The sequence below is a fragment of the Saccostrea cucullata genome, unplaced genomic scaffold (genome assembly GCF_032062105.1).
Source record: "Saccostrea cucullata isolate Sc308-1 unplaced genomic scaffold, CSIRO_AGI_Scuc_v1 ctg342, whole genome shotgun sequence".
Classification (NCBI taxonomy): Eukaryota; Metazoa; Mollusca; class Bivalvia; order Ostreida; family Ostreidae; genus Saccostrea; species Saccostrea cuccullata.
Window position 1 is genome coordinate 620,462 of NW_026936636.1, and position 21,799 is coordinate 642,260.

Sequence of the window (21,799 nt, forward strand, 5' to 3'; positions counted from 1 at the left end):
TATGGATTTTCATAAAATATTGCTTATTTGGAAAAAGCAACGAAAGATAAAATTTGGGTTTAAAAAAAAAATCCTTTTTACGGGTTATATGGACTGTTATTTCACAAATTCATACCAAATCTTTTTGTGTTTCACCGGGGGAGGGGGTGCATATGTTTATAAACATAAAAAAGACAGAAATACTTTAGAATTTTTTCAGCAATTTCTGAGTCCTTTATAACTGTAATATCGTATGTAACTAATATATGCTTAATTTTATATGCACAAAACATAAGAAAGAGATTTAAGAAACATTTATTCATATCTAAGGCTACTAGTATTTCAGAATATGGTGTATTTCGATTTCAGTGGAAAATATCGTTTACACCATTATTTCAAGGGCTGGAATTAAATGGATGTTTTACTATTTAGCACTGGTATTAAAATAAGTCAATTACATGTACCATTGAACTGTTCTTTGTATTAAACAAAGATTTTATGGCCAAATCGTCATGAATTAAGTAGTTGTAAAATGTAGGCGGAAATTGGGGGTTAGCGTGCGTAGTTCTTTGATACAGTTGATGCCCTCCTTCCCCTGACTGGAAAAAAATCTGCCCTTGCAATATGGTCATTCTATCATTAAATGAAATGACGTAATGTTTAAAATTCAAATCAATTGCAAATGGGAATGATCGTATCGAATTTGAAAATAGCAACACAACATAAGATCTCTGTGACATGGCGACACGTCATTTTGACAGTTCGAGTGAAATGAAATACAAGGGTACCCAAGGGGTGACTGGAAAAACCCGAAACCCCCCGATTTTTGGAGAATACCCATACAGGAGGGGTGAAACCCCAATAAAATGGTGGAAACCCCATAAAATTGAACGTAATGGGGTACAATAAGGCCTAAGGTGATGTTTAATTGAATGATATTGACATCCGTAAATTTTTATAGCCAATTTTACCTCAGAATCGACGGAAATCGGGCGCCATTACGAGTTAACCGTACACCACGCCCGATCTAAATTCGAAGCGAGCTGTTTGTCAATATAATTGCATAGATAATAATAAAATAATTCATAATAATTTCCACAATTATATTTGTTTTACAATGATAATAGTAAAATATTAATTATGTAATAAGTATTTAACAAAAAATGTAAGGACGTTACCCATTAATGAAATATGAATTTGTGTACTAATTATTCATATCATCTCAATGTAACCAGCTCTAGCCATGTGGAGGCCTCCTTTTTGTAGAGCCATAATTTAAGATGATTTTAGAGAAATTCTGAATTTAGAGATATAAAAATATCCAAAAGTTTCAAAGGAACAATAATAATTAAAAAAAAAATAGTAATGGTAATTAATTAATAATTACTTATACATGTATGTTAGAAAGAGAGCAAAAAACTAGATAAATTTCAAAATATGAAAATACTGAACTTATTTTTGAGATTTTAGACAAATTCTGAATTTAAAGCAACAATAATAATTTAGAATAAAAATAATAATTACTTATATGTAAAATACAAAGAGAACAAAAAATGAATCATTGTCAAAATATGAAAATACTGAAACCTGGAAAGAAATAGTAAATTAAAAGAATATATTAATTTTCAAATATATAGATATTTTATTTCAAAGTAACCTTTTTCTGTTCTTTTCTTAGAAAAAAAAATCAGATGCTTTAAATATTTCAGTTGTTTACATTTTGAATTGTCTTTATATTAAAACAAATATGAAATAAAGAAAAAAAAAGAAAAGTAAAAAAAAATTACACCACAAAATAAAATAACAGAAGTTTTGGTTGAATTTTAACTATGAAAAAATCTTAGTCTGGACTGGTTGAAAGTGAACTGAAAATATTTGATCATCTCCAAGCATAGGTATTTTATGTAATTTTACATTTCATCGCCAGTTGAATCTGTCGACTAAAAATTTCCATTGCCTCTCTGTTCAAACTATTCCCATTCTCATGCCAAATGTTTTTATTCAAATATTCTGAGATTTCCATATTTCCTTTGTAGTGCTTTATTTATGTCAAAAACCGTAGAATAAATTATTGTACTTTCCTGGATTCATGGTTCCACAATTAAATCATTTGCCTAAACAGACTTCCAATGAATATTTTTTGAACCGAATCTTTTCTTAACAGTTTTTCAAGAATGTTTTGGATTTATTAACACTATTTCTGACACAGAAGATGAATTTATGTTTTTTTCTCCCACTTGCAGAAACACTTTTGTTGGACAAAATTCAACTGCTCTTCCGCGAAAGATTGACTATAAATAAAGCTTTTTGTTGTAGCCAGTATCTTTGTCACTAAAAAATTGAACTCAATATAATTATTTAGCAACGTAAAATTCACACAACCATTTGCTACACTATTCTCTAATTCTAACACATGATTTTGACCAATTACCGCAATTCGTTCTGAATAAGTAATAGATGGAACGGGTGCCTGAGGAGTTGTAGGAATTACTACAGAGGAAGCTCAGAAAAAGTAGGAGTAATTAAGGGAGCTGCTGAAGGACTTGGTACGGGTACAGGTGGAGGAATTGATGAAGCTGCTGTCGGGATTGGTGCTGGATTTGACGGAGCTGATGCAGGACCTTGGATGGGTACAGGGTGCCTTGTAAAAGGGGAATAGTTGAGGGAGTCATGCAGTCATTAGAGATCAGGGGAAAGCACCCTGTTTAATCCTATACACAGAAGACGAAATTACTGACATTAAAACTTTATGTTGCAGTGGACAGACAATTTTAGGTGTTGACAAAACTTTTAATCTTTGTGACATGCATGTCTTTAAATATCAGCCATCCTTTGCTCAATTATTTATTAAGGTTAGAACTTAGAGTAGGGTTAGTATCAGGCAGTATTCCTCCCCCGCCAGACAGGTGCTGACCAGTGAATACTGCTTGGTGTTTTTTTAGGTTAGGTTAGGTTAGGAATATAATTGTTTTTTTAAATGTTGCTAATAAAATTATAAATTCCTTTCTCTAAAATTTTTATAATGTTATTTTATTTTATGTATATTACTTTCATTTGGCTGTAATATTTTTATATTTGAACAAAAGATTGACTAGGAATAATGATACAGTATCTTTAAGTCTTTTAAAAAACTTTTTAATAAAAGTTTTTTTTCAATTTTTTTATCTTTTGGTCATCTTTCGGTTCTTTGGCTTTAATATTTTTCTGTTTCAAAATTCAAATCATGGCTCTACAATTAAGGAGGCCTCCACGTGGGCTAGAGCTGGGAACATAAGGAAACTATGAATATTTTCAGGTATTACTAATTTGAAAGGTCTTTATTTATTAATTTGTCATGAATTATCAAAATTATCAAAATTCATATTTTCCTTATGTGTGTGCTAATGTCCTTTAAAATGAAATTCTGTAAAGCATAACTGTACAATTGAGAATAGTAAAGGTTCAGTGTATATACACATGCCCTTCCAGAGGGGGGTTGGTCAAACTAGCTGGGAACTCAGGTGTTTAAACAAAAGGTGTTTATTATCAAGTTGACCAAGTGTCAACAGCTGTGTATATAGTGCATGTACACACACAGGGGTGCCTGTCTATCCCAGTATAAAACAACAGAGCTAGCTGAGGTGTGAATAATATTCTCACAACAATGTTACAATGCCCACTGTACAAGGATTCACATATGCAACATGCACATTTTTATTATTTTTTATCAGACTTTTTTATTTCATAGACCTGGATTCTAATAATTTCATTGTAATGGATACATGTTGCTTTCTCATATCAATGAGTATATTTTTTTCTATTACCTGCATAAAAAAAACAAAACAAACAAACAAAAAAAAAAAAAACACTCTCTCCCCCCCCCCCCCCAAAAAAAAAAAAACAGAACCAAAAACATTAAAACAAAAAATTAGTAACTGGAAAATAATAATGAATGAATACTGAATTCAAAAATTAATTATTAAACATAGAAGAAAACATATCAAAACAAACACCTTAATTAAAAATTAAATAAATTAACAAATTCATTCATTAGTTAATTTAATTTGATTACATGTTATAAATGATTGGAATTGAGAAAAATTACTTTATTCCTTGATTAATGGACTAGTTTAATTCATAAAAAAAAAAACAAAAAAAACATTCAATTAAAAATTTCACTGTAATGTCTTTCATTATGATAATTACATTAACAAATTCAGTCATTAATTAATTTAATTTAATTACATATTATACATGATTGGAATTTATAAAAATGACTTTATTTCTTGATTAATGGACTAGTTAAACTCTTTAAAAAAATGCACTGTAAATAATTTCAACATGATAAATATTTCATACTTCTTTTATATTCTTAAGGTTTCCTTACAAATAATTTTTAAAAAAATAATATTCATACATAATATAATATTCATATTGATCAAGGTTACAGTAATTATTTCCACGGATTACTCGAAACGACTTCAGCGATCGCGAATTTAGATCGGGCGTGGTGTGCGGTATATCAAGAAAAGAAGAAACCCGTCGATTCTGAGGTAAAATTGGCTATAAAAATTTACGGATGTCAATATCATTCAATTAAACATCACCTTAGGCCTTATAGTACCCCATTACATTCAATTTTATGGGGTTTCCACCACTTTATTGGGGTTTCACCCCTCCTGTATGGGTATTCTCCAAAAATCGGGGGGTTTCGGGTTTTTCCAGTTACCGGTACCCAAGTTATTTTAACCCCTTCGCTCTTTGCTCAGTTGCTTCAGGCTATGATAATCAACCAAGCTAATTTTAAGTTGGTATTATCATACAAGATGGACATCTATAAACTCCGCAGCGTCCTGTGAAAAATCTTCTTTTGATTCAAACAAAGCGATGACATTTAAATTAAACTCGGAAATCTTTGTCCTTTCATCCGCATTTCGATTACATTACGATATTAGTAATTTACTCACTGAATCATATCAGAGATTTAAAAGTAAACACCACCCATCGCTAGGTTTCAATACAGGGTGTAATATCTCCAAGAAAACGATAAAAATACAGGAGAACTGCATGACACTGCGCAGGTTAGAGCGTGTAGGGCTTTTTTCATGGCTGATTTGAGAGTGGAAATGTCGTCTGAAAAAGACGGTAAAGGTAAAAAGAAGCTGGTGACCGAGGAACCCCGAGGTCCTGGGAATGCCTCGTTACTGGCGCTGCTGGCGTTGACGTCCGTGCTGGCTGCCGCGGTGTACTACCCTAACTCCTTAATCGTTGCCGAACTCCGAACATTGATACAGCACCAAACCAACTACTCAGGTATGGCTTATGTTTATTTTTAATAGTTAACGATCGATCTCAGTCTGATTTATCTTGTGGTGGTTAGGGTAAATAACCAAATTGCTTCAAATATGGCCTTCAGTTATAGAGAAAGTAATGAAAAAGGACTGGGTTAAAACTTTAACAGCTGTATGACAAAAGAGAAAAAGAGTCATTGCTTTGCAAAAAATATATACAACCTCAACAAACGAAAGACATTCATTATTCAAAAACGAAATATAATGGATTGGTATAAGACCTAATTTAAGATCGAAACAACACCACAATGTTAATCGATCGTTTGTTCGGTTGAGGTTCTAGAAGATATTGGATGAAAAATATTGAGATAAGGAACAGAATTAAAGCCCAAAAGTCCATAAACAATACGAACCAGGAGCAGAGCAAACACGGACCTCCACAACATCTGAGGTGGGATCAGGTGGATGAAGTTGAAAAGAAAATACATGGTCATAACGAACAGTATTCAAAATCCATTTAAACAACGCAGATCGGGAGCATGGACCTCCAAAAAAAACAGCAGGGGTGGGATCAGGTGCCATGAAGGAGTAAACATTCCCTGCCGACCGGTCGCACCTACCACGTGCTCCCTGTAATCCCTGTAATGATTGGGGGGGGGGATAAACTATTCCTGACCTTGAAGTTTGTAACAAAAATTAATAGGAATTGCAACAATTATAAGGGGTCTTGTTTAGGCCATTAAGAGTTGTGATATTAAAATTCATTAAAGAAACTTCAAAGAGAAGTTTATTAAATGAAATTGTTTTGCAATGTATGAATTTCTTACCTTGACCTTTGACCGTGTGACCTCAAAATAAAAAGTTTGAAGGTCATTAGGGGAAGCTGAATAGAATTTCATAGCTAAAGCACAAATGCTTTCAAGATGTTGCCCGAAAATGAATCAGTATCCCTCAAGGAGAATGAGTCATAAAAAAAAAATCCTAGACTCCTCGAGATATCGTCTGGAAACGAAAGAGTTACAGACAGACAAACAGTAGGACTGATAGACAAACCAAAATGAATATCCTCTTCATCTGAATGAAAGCGGAGGACAAAAAATTCTTTTTGGTACTTATTTTAAGGGAATCAAGTACCTCGAGACTGCTTTGATATCCTGACTCAGAAACCAAACTCTACATCCGGGGTGTACAGGGTGTATCCGGGGGGCCTCCGAAGGGGGATCGATGTGTTGTGTGACATGGAAGTTGATGAAGGTGGATGGCTGGTGAGTACTACTTTGTTTCGCTGTGAAACAAAGAACTATGTACATGTACATGTAGTTAGTTACAAAGTGTACATGTATATATAGCAGATGTTTTCCTCTTCTGTATCCATCAGATTCCAATTATTTAAATTCACAGGTTGTACAGAAAAGATTAGACGGGAGTCTTGATTTCTTCAGAGAGTGGGCAGACTATCAGTTTGGTTTCAGCGATGAAACCAACGAACTTTGGATTGGTTAGAATTTTGTTTTCTTATGCTATTTAAAGGGTTTCACCAAAAAAATTAAATAAAGTAATTATTTTACCGATCTATTGTCAATAAAAACGTTTTATTGAAGGCAATGAGTTTTTACATCTGCTGACAAGCCAGGCTTTATATGAATTACGTGTCGACATGACCGATTTTGATGGAGAAAGCAGATTTGCCAAGTATAAAGTTTTTGTCGTTGGAAACCGGGAAACAAAATTCAGATTGACCATTGGAGGATATTCTGGTACAGCAGGTATGTGAAATGGACATTGGGGTACCCCTCCCTCTCCCCCACCCACTCACACAACTACCAAAGTCCTTTTTTCCAAGATGTCTTCCCCTTCAAGTTCCATTTTCCATATCCCTGTCCAATTTTTCATCGTTTACATCAGTATATATTTAAGAAATCACTGTTTAGTTAGTATAGTATGCCAGGGCATCAAGGATAGTGAGAAACGTGGCATAAATTATCCCACGTTTCCCACTATCGTTGATGTCCCTGGCATACTACATGTATACTAACTAGTGATTCCTTATATTTCCATTTCATTGCGAAATTAAATTGTAAATTAGATTTTAATAATGTAGACCAATAGATTTTAATTACAGCCCAGATAGCAGAATGTTATTGGACCTTTGTTGGGCCAACAATGCTCCTTATGTTGGGCCACCGTTTGCATTCAACATTGGGCCATCGGTAATTTGCTCATCGGCCCTTAATCAAACCAACTTGTTGGCTCATTATGGCGCAAATGAAACAGTTAATATTGGGCCACTGTTGGGCCGATGTATTATTTCAATATTGGGCAAACGTCATTTTTGTACAATTGGGCCATTGTAAGCTATTAATATTGGGCCAACGGTAATTTGCTCATCGGCCCTTAATCAAACCAACTTGTTGGCTTTTTGTTGGGCCAATGTATCAGTTAATATAAGGCCACTGTTGGGCCAATGTATTTTTTTCAATGTTGGGCAAACATCATTTTTGTACAGTTGGGCCATTGTAAGCAATTAATGTTGGGCCAACGGTAATTTGCTCATCGGCCCTTAAACAAACCAACTTGTTGGCTTTTTGTTGGGCCAATGTAACAGTTAATATTAGGCCACTGTTGGGCCAATGTATTTTTTTCAATGTTGGGCAAACGCCATTTTTGTACAGTTGGGCCATTGTTAGCAATTAATGTTGGGCCAACGGTAATTTGCTCATCGGCCCTTAATCAGACCAACTTGTTTGCTTATTGTTGTACCAACGAACGGATATTATTGAGCCATTGTTGGGCCACTTATTCTTTCAATATTAGGAAAACATCAATTTTAGGCCAACGTTGGTTTGTATCTTATTGGCTCTCCATCATGACAACTCATTTGCTCTTGATTGCTGGCCATTTGTCCTCAAAATTGACAAACAAATATATACAATAAGGTTGTACTAGTTTTGTAGTACAGTTTAATGGTAAAAGTCCTTTAATACTATCTATATATGCTATATATGCTAGATTATTAGTTTAATACATATTCTCAATACTAGTATCTCATAGAATTGCCATCAACAAGCATTGCATTGTAAGTAGCTCTACATTAATTAAAAAACTGATGAAAAAGAAATCAAAATATAAAATTAAATTACAACATACTATAATTTTATTGCTCAGTGCATGAAGAAAACATTTAAGAACTAAAAGTTGGTGCTCACTTCAAGCGATACATGTAGGGTTACATGACTGTATACTCCCTCTCTGCTGTAAATTGATGCAAAAGTTAAGTAAATTACAAGTATCAATAAGCACGTCTAACAAATAATCCAAACCCTCATGTTCTTAAAATAATACTAAAATGAATCCCGTCATTTTGATTACTTACACAAAAATGTTTCTGGCATCTGCATCGTGTTTGTAACCGACAAAAAGACACAGAAAAGGGTAGAACTACAGGTATGTCACACTATATTACAGAAAAAAAGTTAGGCACTGCCACTTTCCATCTGATCCCTCTCCTAAGTCTTCTCTTCTCTCTCCCGAGTCTCCTCCTCCCCCTTCTTTTCTTCTCTGTCTGTTTCTCCCTCCCCCATATCCCTGTCCATGGCATACCTTAGCTATTCTTTGATTGTGTTCTCAATGTCTTTTTAGAATCTCCAGTAGCACTAAAATTGTAGTATTTGGTACTTAATACATTTGTTACTTTTTCAGTAAAAAGTAAACATACGATTAAATTTATAAGTATATCACTATATGTTTAAGCTGTCAATTAAGGAATAACCGTCTTTTTTATTTCATGGTGTGATTAAGTGATAAGCTTGCGTGATGAAGGCATTTATGCATAACATTTCTACGCTTGATCATCATCATCACAACGATTTTGATTCAATGTTGCCCCATATAAAATTCATGTATTGAAAATTTGTCGTTACACTGAACAAATTTTAAATGAAAGAACCCAATTTATGTTTAGTACTGAATTAATTTTGTTTTAACTTCAACAAGTTCAACATTTTCAAAATGTTTGATCATGTACTTGACGTTAAGTGTATATAAGTAAATTAAGTGGTAGACTTCTGAAATGCATTCTACTAGACACAAATTTCAATCTAAATAAGGGGCAAATTATTCATTGTTTAAACCGTATCAAAACACGTTTGTTATTTTATACTTTCATTTATTTTTCTTGTATAGAAACAAAAACATTTAATCACTGATAATTTATTTTGTTTTGATAAATTATAAGAATTTTAAATTTATTTTAGCTAGCTTGTATTTTCAAGTAGGATTGGTTGTAGATTTATTTCTGATTGAAGAGACAATCCGATTTGTTAATATACAGATTTGTAACAATTAAATGTTTATACGCATTGGCCCAATGTTGGTCCAATATATTGGGCCAACATTGGGCCAAGGAAGAAAATGACACTGGACCAACGTCATTTGCCAACATCGGCCCAATGTTCTTGTTGAAGTTTCGCCAACAATGTCGCATTCATTGGGCCGATGTTGGTGCAACGTTGGGCCAATATCTGTAGAAAAAACACTCTACATTGGGCCAACGTTGGCCCAACATATTTGGCTAACATTGGGCCGATGAGCAAACTTAAATTGGGTCAATGTCATTTGCCAACATTGGCCCGATGTAACCAATTACATTGGCCCAACGTTGGCCCAATGTTAGCATGCTATCTGGGGTACAGTGTTGACCCAACAGCACCTGGCCTCTGCACTTCCCCGTGTCTGATTTACACAGATTTGTACATAATATCGTTTAAAAACTAAACGTTAATTCAGCTGTGCCGAGGCAAACATATTATAAATACTTACAAAGTGGTTGCAGATATATGCAAGGTATCAGTCTCATTACGCTCGCTCGTGTCAGATAAAAAATGGCGCGGATATTACAAGTAGCCCGGTTGTTGTCTACCCATGATGCTCAGTCAGATTCATGGTATATTGGGCCAACGTAGGGCCGATGCCAATCCCCAAACAAACATTTTCATGATAATAGTTTTATGATATCATGTCAACAGTTAGCCCAACATTAGCGCACCATTATACATAACCAGCTATCAATATTCCATGTTGGGCCATCGTTGGCCCAATCAAGGTAACCCAACAGAATAGAAACATAATGTAAGATTTGGCAAACGATGTTCTGCTATCTGGGAATTATTATAAATAAAAAAGCATAAACACAATTTCAAAAAATAGAATAAAACACTCTTTGGTGCTGTGATCACTTAAGTGCAAATATATAAATTAAAATTTTGAAAATATATCTAAACAAAAGCAGGCATCCAATGATAAGCATGGACAAAGAAAGTCTTCTTAATTATTTCAGAATGTGCCAATGTTGTCCAAACGTAAAGCTCAGAAGCTAATTATAAAATTAACACCATCAATTAGCTGGCAGTATAATAATTGGACCAACGTTGGCCCAATATAAATATCTCATCTTTAAAACACCTAAACAAAATAACACTCTTGTGTATTACTAATATTGTGCCAACATTGGGCCAACATAATACTACCAACTTGATAAGACATTTTCTTTAAGGGTGTATTACAAATATTGTGCCAACATTGGGTCAACATAATACTACCAACTTGATAAGACACTTTCTTTAAGGGTGTATTACAAATATTGTGCCAATATTGGGCCAACAAAATACTACCAAGTTGATAAGACATTTTCTTTAAGGGTGTATTACTAACATTGGTCCAACGTTGGGCCAACATATTACTACCAACTTGATAAGACACATTCTTTAAGGGTGTATTACAAACAATAGGCCAACGTTGGGCCAACATAATACTACCAACTTGATAAGACACGTTCTTTAAGGGTGTATTACAAACAATGGGCCAACGTTGGGCCAACATATTACTACCAACTTTATAAAACACATTCTTTAAGGGTGAATGACAAACAATGGGCGAACGTTGGGCCAACATTTTACTACCAACTTGATAAGACACATTCTTTTAGGGTGTATTACGAACAATGGGCTAACGTTTGGCCAACATACTACTACCAACTTGATGGAACACATTCATAAATGGTGTATTACAAACAATGGGCCAACGTTGGGTCAACATATTACTACCAACTTGATAGGACACGTTCTTTAAGGGCGTATAACTAACAATGGGCCAACATTGGGCCAACATAATACTACCAACTTGTATATACACTTTTCTTTAAGGGTGTATTTTAAACATTGGTCCAACGTTGGGCCAACATATTACTACCAACCTGATAAGACACATTCTTTAAGGATGTATTACAAACAATGGGCCAACGTTGGGCCAGCATAATACTACCAACTTAATGGGACACGTTCGCTAAGGGTGTATTACAAACAATGGGCCAACGCTGGGCCAACATATTACTACCAACTTTATAAAACACATTCTTTAAGGGTGTATAACAAACAATGGGCCAACGTTGGGCCAACATACTACTACCAACTTGTAAATACACTTTTCTTTAAGGGTGTATTATAAACATTGGTCCAACGTTGGACCAACACCAGGATCCATCCTTCCTTGGAAACTAAAGTGAATGGAAGTTGCTTACGTTGGACCAACATTGGGCCAACATAGGAATTCTGTCATGATCGAGAAGGTTGACTTGGTAACATTGGTCCAACTTTGGCCCAACGTTGTTCCTCCAACGCCAACCATACAACCTTTAACACATGTTGGCCCAACATAGTCATGCTATCTGGGAGAGGACTCCCATGCCAATTTCAATAGTCCTCGCCCACTGACAAACACGAAGACAGCCGCACGAGATTGGCATGCATATTTAGCCTCCTAAGCTCCTGACCTATCGATGTGCCAAATTTACATTCCGGTAGAATTATCAAGAAATCAACTTTCAAAGAGTTATCACAGAGAAAAAAAAATTAGAAATGGAAATATTTACATTTACTTAAATTTACCTAAAAATTCAAATCTTAATGTCTGCAAGGCGCAGTGGTTAGGGCATTTTCTTCTTAGTCGCGGAATAAAGAGTTGATCCTTACGTTGCCGGTTCGAATCCCACTGCGGGACGTGGAGACCGATCCTTTGGATGAGACCTTTAAAGTGAGGTCCCGTATCATGGCACGAAAAAGAATCCGTGCTGCACAAAGGCTTTAAGTGCTGAGTACAGGCCGCCATCAGCAAGACAGTGGTGTTTTTTTCAGTATGAATAGAAATTCTCGAAGGAACGTTAAACAAAAATTAAACAAAACAATTTATTCTTTGATCAAATAAAGAAGAAGAAAGAAAACTGGCTAAATAGTTTGCTCTTTTGAAGTGTTTGAGTATGATAAAGGATATTGGGGTCGTAAACCGTTATTAATGCAGCATACTATAGTAATTGGCTTTGCCATAAATAATTTAGCTAGTTGCCATGGTCTTGCTTTCTCTCTATTTTTCACCAGCAATTGTTCTTTTCGTCTCGCCATATGGCTGTCGTTTTATACGCTATACATAAGGTTTTGAGAGATATATAGTGGTCTTAATCAGTGCGATATAACTACAGAATTCCACTAAATAACAGTTTAAACTGAGTACAACCATTAAATGTTCTAATATACATTTGAGTGAACTGTATTTTGGTTGAAGTACTCCGGTATCCGTCAGAGAACATGGAAATATTTCCAAAAAAAAGAGTAAATTCTATTCATTGTTTGTACTAAAATACATGTATATTAGTGGCAGATATCTCTTTGTTTAAAATTTCTTGTAACTATGTTTTCAGTCTTGATTATAAGAATAGGCATATACAAGTAAATGTATATAATTATATTACACAGATCGTAAAAAGAAACCTTTAATTTTCAGGCGATTCCTTGTCTTCCCATAATGGAATGTTGTTTTCAACAAAAGATGTTGATAATGATTTAGCTAGCGGAAATTGTGCTGCCTCTTTCAAGGGAGGTTTTTGGTATAGTAACTGTCATACTGCAAATCCTAACGGACAGTACCTTAAAGGAAACCATGACAGTATGGCGGACGGCATCAACTGGAAAACATGGCGGGGCTACAAATACTCTCTTCAAACATTCAGCATGAAAATTAAACCATTATAAATCACAAACTGTTTTCACTTTTTTTTAAATTAAAGTTTCTTTGAGTTACAGACATTTTAGCTCATCAGAATTGAAATACCAGGGTAACTAGAAATTATTGAAATGCATTTTCTGGCAAAGGTATGGCAAGCCCTTTTACTATTTATTCATGAAATAAAAATTTTCTTTCAATAAGAGAGATATCTCTCTAGCATAGAGAGATATCTCATTAGCTTATAAAGATATCTCTGACTAATTGAGATATCTTTATACCTTAGAGAGATATCTCTTTAAATAAAAGAGATATCTCTTTTTGTAAGAGAGATATCTCTTTAAGCGAGAGAGATATCTCTTTAAGTCAGAGAGATATCTTTTTAACACGGTTAAAAGAGATATCTTTTGTAGTTGGAGAGATATCTCTTTAGATTTTCAAAAAAAAGATATCTTTTTAAGCTAAAGAGATATCTCTTTCAATGAAAGAGATATCTCTTTTCCAGTCATCATTAAAATAAAATAATTAATTCTCCCCTTTAAAACGAAAGCGAAACAGGAAGTAAAATCTCTGAAATAGTTTCGCTGTTATAAGAAAAAAGACTGATCAAGATGCAGTACCCAGAATAATATATATGAACTAATTACTTTGTAGACAAAAATGCAATAAATTCCTTCTTTGAAACAACAAATGATAATGGCAACTTAGAATATCATGAATATGTCGAAATCTAAAAATACTTTAATGTACTTCCGTGAATGAAAAACTTACTTCCGGTAAAGGGAGAAGACATTTCAAATGGAATTTAAATAAAAATAATGAAGAGAGATATCTCTTTATAATAAAGAGATATCTCTTTTGGCTTGAGAGATATCTCTTTTAGACACTTTTGAAAGATATCTCTTTCACTTCGAGAGATATCTCTAAAGATAAACTTAGAGAGATATCTCTTTAACTTTAAGAGATATCTCTTTTACTCGGAAAGATATCTCTCTATGTGAAAGAGATATCTCTCTAGTTGAAAGAGATTTCTCTTAAACGTTCAGAGATATCTCTTTTCATGAAAGAGATATCTCTCAAGGAAAAAGAGATATCTCTCTAAGTTTAAGAGATATCTCTCTAAGTATAAGAGATATCTCTGTAACTTTAAGAGATATCTCTTTCTTATAGAGATATCTCTTAAAAATAAGAGATATCTCTTTAAGTTGAGAGATATCTCTATTTTTTAAGAGATATCTCTCTAAAATGAGAGATATCTCTGTAATTTTAAGATAAAATTCATTTTCCGAATAAATAGTAAAACGGCTTGCCATACAAAGGACTTAAATTTTAAAATTTTTAATTAATAATATTGATTAACAAGGGGGGATATTTCATTTTATAATAAAATTATCTGTAAACCCTTATACATGAAATAATTTGACATGCAAACTTGATCAATTTGTTTTCAATGACATATTAGACGTTTTTATGAATTCTTGAATTTCATCTTGCAACAAATGAATGGGTTGCCAAAAGGAACATTATTCAAAATTTGTTAGTATTTCATTTCATATTCATAAATCATTTTAGAAATGCAATTATTAAAAAAAATGAGAACAAACACTCATTACCAGTATTTATTACACACTTAGTAATAAATACAGGTTTTTTGCATATGCGATATGGCTGACGTCACAATAGCCGTATCAACCCTGCAGGGCTGATATGGATTTGCGGGGCGGATATCCGTATCAGCCCTGCAAATCCATATCAGCCCTGCAGGGCTGATACGGCTATTGTGACGTCAATATCACACCCTTAGTAAATTAAACCACAATAACAGTACTTGTACTCATACACAATTTTTGGTGGGTTCATATTCTCTTAATTTTAACTTTTTGAAAATAAGGTTAATCTTAATTTACAAATACATGTAATATTATAGAATATTTTCAAATTACGGATCAAGTGCATTGAAATAGAAATAGAAACAAACCCAAATCGTACATGTATGTAAGAAGTCCATGCATGATTATTTACTTATTTTCTTCTCAACTGTATTTTATTACTAAGTATGTAATAAATATAATAAAACATACCCTTTTCCACATCACATCCTGTATCAGCCCTCGACCAATATCAGCCCTCTGGCTGATATTGGTGTCTCGGGCTGATACAGGATGTGATATGGAAAAGGGTATGTATTATTCTCTATTTATAGACTGTATAACTAGATATAGTTATTTTGCAACTAATATACTAGTAATCACCCCCTCAGTATTATTCAAAGAAGGCTTTATATATGGACAAGTACAGTGCAGTCACTATTTATTTGATCACACTGGATGACGTATCAACGTTGAATAACTGTTATACATGACCTAGCTATCTGTCAATGTCCATCATCTGGAACAAGATCGCACAGGCGATCACAGAAAACTGACCAAGTCTACAAGATTCGTATATGATGAACAAAAGACCTCGGACTGATTTGCAATCTACTGCCTATAGCATTTAATTTTCATTTAGGGCGTTTGTTGTCCAGTTGAAATGCCAGTTGATTTTCAAATCTAAAAACAGGAGTGTCCGTCAAATGTCACGTGATTATATCTAGCGTATGGTGATGGTCGGATAACATTGATAGAGTGATGTATTATGCATCAGATTTTCATCTTAATTTGATGTGATGATTAATTATAACTGCGATATAAGGAGTTATATAAAGTTCTGCCGTTCACTAATTTTAAAAGCATGCTAGGTAGGATATGCCCATATATAATCATGCACTGTATGATAGGCTTAAAGGCAAAAAAGCGGACATAGGTACGAAAACGTACGTAAGATATTAAATCTAAAATCGAGTCCGTTTGAATATCAGAACACCACAACAATGTAAATATTTTCTATACAGTCTAGACAGACTTTTAACTGAGACGGTAGGCTCAAAATGGACACAATGCTCATTTTCTGATCTTGATAAAATCGCAAAAAAACTCCAGCAGAAATGTTGAAAAAGAAATTGATGGTATAGAAATAAATAAATATGTACGTCATTATATAATCTTTGAGCAAACAGCGTCTCTTCGAGAAAAAAGGAATAGAGAACGTCTCTTCATCTAATTGTACAAATCAAAATATCAATTGTTTACTTGGCAACGCTTTTAACCATTTAAGGGGGTTGGGTGGTTGTAGCCATTTTTAGAAAAAGAGCTCTATCGAAAGATATTAATACATAAGTGATCAAATTTTAAATCTAAAATGTATGAAATTTTTCTTTTCCAAATGACAGTTGACAGTTTAAGATATATTATTTCAAAATTAAGTTATATCTGATGGTTAATTTGTTGACCCCCCCCCTTCCATAACATATTAACCATAGCTGCTTGGTTTTATGATGGTGTATTTCATGTTTTTTGTGTTTTCTAGGTCACCCAAATCAACTAACGGTACTGTAAGCAGTGAGCTCACCAAATGATTCCCCCGCCTCCGATATGATTATAATGGCCATGTTTTGCTCTGGGAGACGCGAAAGGGCGTCAGATCAGAAAGTAAAATTGGAGGTGCAAAATGGCAGAAGTGAAAGTATCATTAAATTTTATTTAGTGGTATAGGAGGAGTTGCGAATAGAGAGATGTCAACTTCCAAGGTCACATTTAAAGCTGCCCAGTGAAAGGTCTTGTCACAAGAAATACACATGTGGAATGTAATTTAAGTCCATAGCACCAGTTTTTCAAAGGATGTGACCAAGGTTAAAGTTTTTAAATGTAGGACAATCTCCATGGTCAATGTCAAAAGTTCAAAATACATGTAGCGGTACCCCAAGTGACGGTCTCGTCACAAGAAATACATCTGTGAAATTCAATAGCCCTAGCTCTCAAGCCTTCAAAAGAGATGGCCAAGGTTCTTTTTATGTCCCCGTAATCGAGGATTCGGGGTATATTTTTTTGTATCAAGATCTTTCCTTGGGTATGAATATTTATTTAACCTTTAGCTTAGAGTTTGACATATGACCCATTATTTTTTATGCCCATGAATATGGCCGGGGCATATAGTGTTTGTCATGTCCGTCTTCCGTCCTTCTGTCCTTCCGTCACACTTTGCGTTGAGCTCTTTTCAAAGCTCCGTTTCAAAGAAACTATCCAAGATATTTTCATCAAACTTCATATGCTGATAGATATTGAGAGCTATGCAACTGCATCAACATTTTTTGACCTTGACCTTTCCTTTGACCTTGACTTTACTTTTCTTACATAAGTGTTTAACTCAGTTTTAAACATACAATTCTAGATGGTGTTATCAAACTTCACACGTTGATACGTACTGATGAGAGCTATTCAACTACATCACATTTTTGACCTTGACCTTCCCTTTGACCGTGACCTCACCTTTCTTTAATTAGTATTTAGCTCAGTTTTAAACATACCATTCAAGATATTTTTATCAAACTTCATATACTGATACATACTGATGAGAGCTATTTAACTCCATCAAAATGTTTTGACCTTGACCTTTTATTTGACCTTGATCTCACTTTTATCAAATTGTGTTTAAGTCAGTTTTAATTAAAGAAATCATTCTAGATATTTTTATCAAACTTCACATGTTGATACATATTGATGAAAGATATGAAACTGCATATCTACAATTTTGACCCTGACCTCTGCTTTGACATTGATCTCTTTTTTCCTAAATTGGTGTCAAACTTCATATGCTGATACGTATTGATGTAAGCAATTCAACTGTATTAACATTTTTGACCTTGACCTTTTATTTGACCTTGACCTCACTTTTATCAAATTGTACTTAAGTCAGTTTTATAGAAACCATTTATTAATATTTTTCAACTTTATATGCTGATACATACTGATGAGAGCTTTTCAACTGCATCAACAGTTTTTGACCTTGGCATCTCCTTTGACCTTGACTTCACTTATATGAAATTAGTGTCAAATTCATATGCTGATATATCTATTGATGTAAGCAATTCATCTGCATCACTATTCAAGATATTCTGAGCAAATTTCACACACTAATACAAATTTTCATGTTGCATTACTAATATACCCTTGGCGGGGCATTCATGTCCTATGAACATATTTCTAGTTTTTACACTTTGATGACCATATATTTTGAATAGTAAGTGCATTTCATATTTCACAGTTGTACATGTATTTTATGTGAAAAGTTAAGTACCATTAATTTTGACGTTGGGCTAACTTTTAAAAAGCTTCAGCCTTGACCACAACTTTTGAACATGGCCAGGGCTTTTATATTTCACTTATGTATTTCTGTGTCAAGACCTTCTCCTGTGTGTCATTAATTTTTTACCCTTTAAATAGTTTTACTCACTTAATAAAAACTTTAACCTTGGCCATTATTTTATTTCATAATTCCTATCGCGCCTTTTACCAAGTGACTGCAAAATCCATATGAGCTTCATCCTTTTTATCCTCCAGCACATCTTCCTGAGCCAACGGTTTTTGATTTACTCCGCTTCTCATGGATCAGATCTAGAAACCCTCCACCTGTGAACATGTCTCTCCCAATGGCGCAAACATAATATTATATATTGAGTCCACATATTAGATCAGCTCTAAAGCTTTTTTTTTTATTTTTTTTATTTTATTTTGCTTCATACGAAAGTTATATGGTGCTGGCAATCTCCTGTACAGTATATTAACCTTTGCTTTAGATATAAATAAAATGAATGTTCAAAAAAATTATTTCGGGTTATGGATTGTCGAAAGAAACCCTGCATGGAAAGTAAATCGCAAATGTACGTAAGAATCTTCCTTCACGCTAGCTGCAGATCTGTAGCGTTATGGTTTTATAAATATTTGTCTTTGACCATAACGCTACAGATCCCGTAATGCAAAAAAGGTGTAATTTACGGCGCAATATTTTTTGCGCACTTTTGGGGAGAATTTCTCCACTTTCCACCATCGGTCAATTAACTACCTTTCACTCCCTAATTCTAGGCACATTATTTAACTAATTCGTATATTTTTCAATCTCCCAACCGTTTATAGTCGTCTCTACAAGTGATAAACTCACTTGATTAAAATTTTTTGTTAGATTGCTGAAAATTCACCTCAAGCCAGTTTATTGCCTATAGAGACAAAAATAAATGGTTGGGAGGTGGATAAAATATACATATTGGCTACAGAATGTGTCTAGAATTAGGGAGTGAAAGGTAGTTGATTGACCAATGCTAGAGTGGAGAAATTCTCCCCAAAAGTGCGCAATAAATATTGCACCTTTTTTGCATTACGGGATCTGTAGCGATATGGTCAAAGACGAATATATAAAACCATAACGCTACAGACCTGCAGCTACCTTCACGCCTCCTGAAAATTGCTGCTCAGGCAAACTTCTGGCGTTTTGTTGTTAGCTTTTCTCTCAGGTCGAGGAAATAATGACATATATCAAAAGTTTCCTTAATGTCGATCTATCTTATAATAAGCACGCTTGTTGTATTTCTGTCTACATATGCAGTGTTCTTGTTTCGTGCTTTGCAGTTGTATGCAGATTGAATTTGGTTAAATCTTTAGCAGTTGAATAATTTTTCTTGCTTGCGAGTCTCGATTGGTCTACTTATTATGCCGCCCTGATTGTCCGCAAAAAAAACAAAACAAACAAACAAACAAACAAAAAACAAACAAACCAAAAAAAAAAAAACAACTTGTTCGTAACTTTTGATTGGTTGGAGCATGGCTTTCATATGTCACATCTGTATTCCTTCTGACAAGGAGATGTATATTCCTTGTGATAAGGCCTATCTATCTCGTATTTATTCTTTTAACCTTGATCTTGGAGTTTGGCCAACTTTTTAAAAATAATCCTAGTCTTTAACCATTGTCGTAATTTTTGAATACTATATACGTATACTTATAGTTGGTGCTAGAGCTAAATATATTTCATATGTGCATGTTGTGAGAAGAACTTTCCATTGTTTTTGACCTTGACCTTTCAGTTTGATCTACTTTTAAAAACTTCAACCTTCCCCATAATTTTTGAACAGTTAGTACTAGGACCGTCATGTCTCACAGATGTATTGGTTGTGACAAGATATCTTTCTGTGGATACCAACAATTTCGACCTTGACCTAGAAAACCTTTCATTTTAGCCAAACTTTTGAACTGTTGATGCTATACGGCTTTAATATATATGCGACGCAGAACACGACCAAAATGTACGACCCATTCTGGAGGAGAGAGCTATGAGCGTACTCCAAACAGTGCTTGTCTTGAGACTATTTAATTCTTCATATGTGTATTTCTTAAAACAAGGCCTTCCCGTGGATACCTTCGTTTGACTTTGAAGTTTGACCTAGATTTAAAAAAAAAGGCCTTGCCACTAAGTTTTGAATGGTTTGTGATTTGACTTTCGTATTCCATGGCCACACGTAGATTTATTGAGACAATTTCTTTCTTTTGGAAACAACATTTTTTTATCTTTGACCTTGAGGTTTGAGTTTGGCTTGTAGTTGAGAACTTTTAACCTTTGCCGAAAGTTGCCATATGGAGGCATCAGTGTTTCACAAACACATCTTGCTATCACAATGAAATGCTTTAGAAAGAAAAACATAACAAGCGTACGTAAGCGGGCAATGTGATTTTTTTCCAACAATGTTTGCTACTATTTACATTTAGAAAGGAAGACGCATTGTTCATATTGACAATCTACTGAGTATATATGTATAAATTATTTGCTAAAATTTGGAATGTAGAATGTAGTGAACAGTGCCCATTCTCAAACATTTATACACCAGCAGAGCAGATGGAGGTGGGATCAGGTGCCATGGAGAAGTAGTCAACTCCTGTCGACTTGCATGTGATTAGGTAAACAAAATATCCATTATTTGACGACATATTGTATTTAAAGAAAAGGTCAGTGTATCAATCATAGATTTGTAAAATGTTGACTTCAAAGGAGATTGTTGATATCATTTTATCATAAATCTTTTGACAATCGCCTGATATTTTAAAACTTGTTCGTACGTATATGAATGCTTGTGAATCGAATCTACTGCACATAAAATTCTATACACAGGTGAAGATTGTATGCATCATAAATAGGAAAATAAATTTGACAATAGAAAGCGATACACAGTTTGGTGTAAATACTATACCTCATACTATAGTGTCAAGGGTTTGAATATTGTGCTGGGGAAATTTTTGTGATGATTCACCTAAAAATATTTTGAATTCACTTTAAAATGTTTTCATTCAACTTTTTTGATCGTCAGACTGACATCTATGATACTCTTTGCAACTTCTGAAAATTACATTCAAACACTTGCACTTAAAACAGAAGTCTGAAAGCTTAGTCAATAGTGAGAGAGTTTCTCACTGTAAATGCACATCTGGCTCTCAAAATGCAACTAGTCAGAAATAGTGTTTCCAAAGATGACCAATTTTAACATGAATCTGTCATTTCCCATTAACTCCAAAACTAACATTCAAGAATGGGCATTCAGTTTGCTGCATTCATCCATTTTCTTCTTATTATGCTTCCAT

General features: G+C 34.0%; 1 protein-coding gene across 1 annotated transcript; it reads left to right on the top strand.

Annotated features, from left to right (window-relative positions):
* The first annotated feature begins 4,998 nt into the window (after positions 1–4,998).
* Positions 4,999–13,335, top strand: LOC134245984 (ficolin-2-like). The gene is made up of 5 exons (XM_062728215.1): positions 4,999–5,271; positions 6,372–6,514; positions 6,651–6,747; positions 6,851–7,015; positions 13,080–13,335. The coding sequence occupies exons 1-5, from the start codon at positions 5,064–5,066 to the stop codon at positions 13,325–13,327; spliced, it is 861 nt and encodes a 286-aa protein (XP_062584199.1). The 5' UTR covers positions 4,999–5,063; the 3' UTR covers positions 13,328–13,335.
* Positions 13,336–21,799: the final 8,464 nt, after the last annotated feature.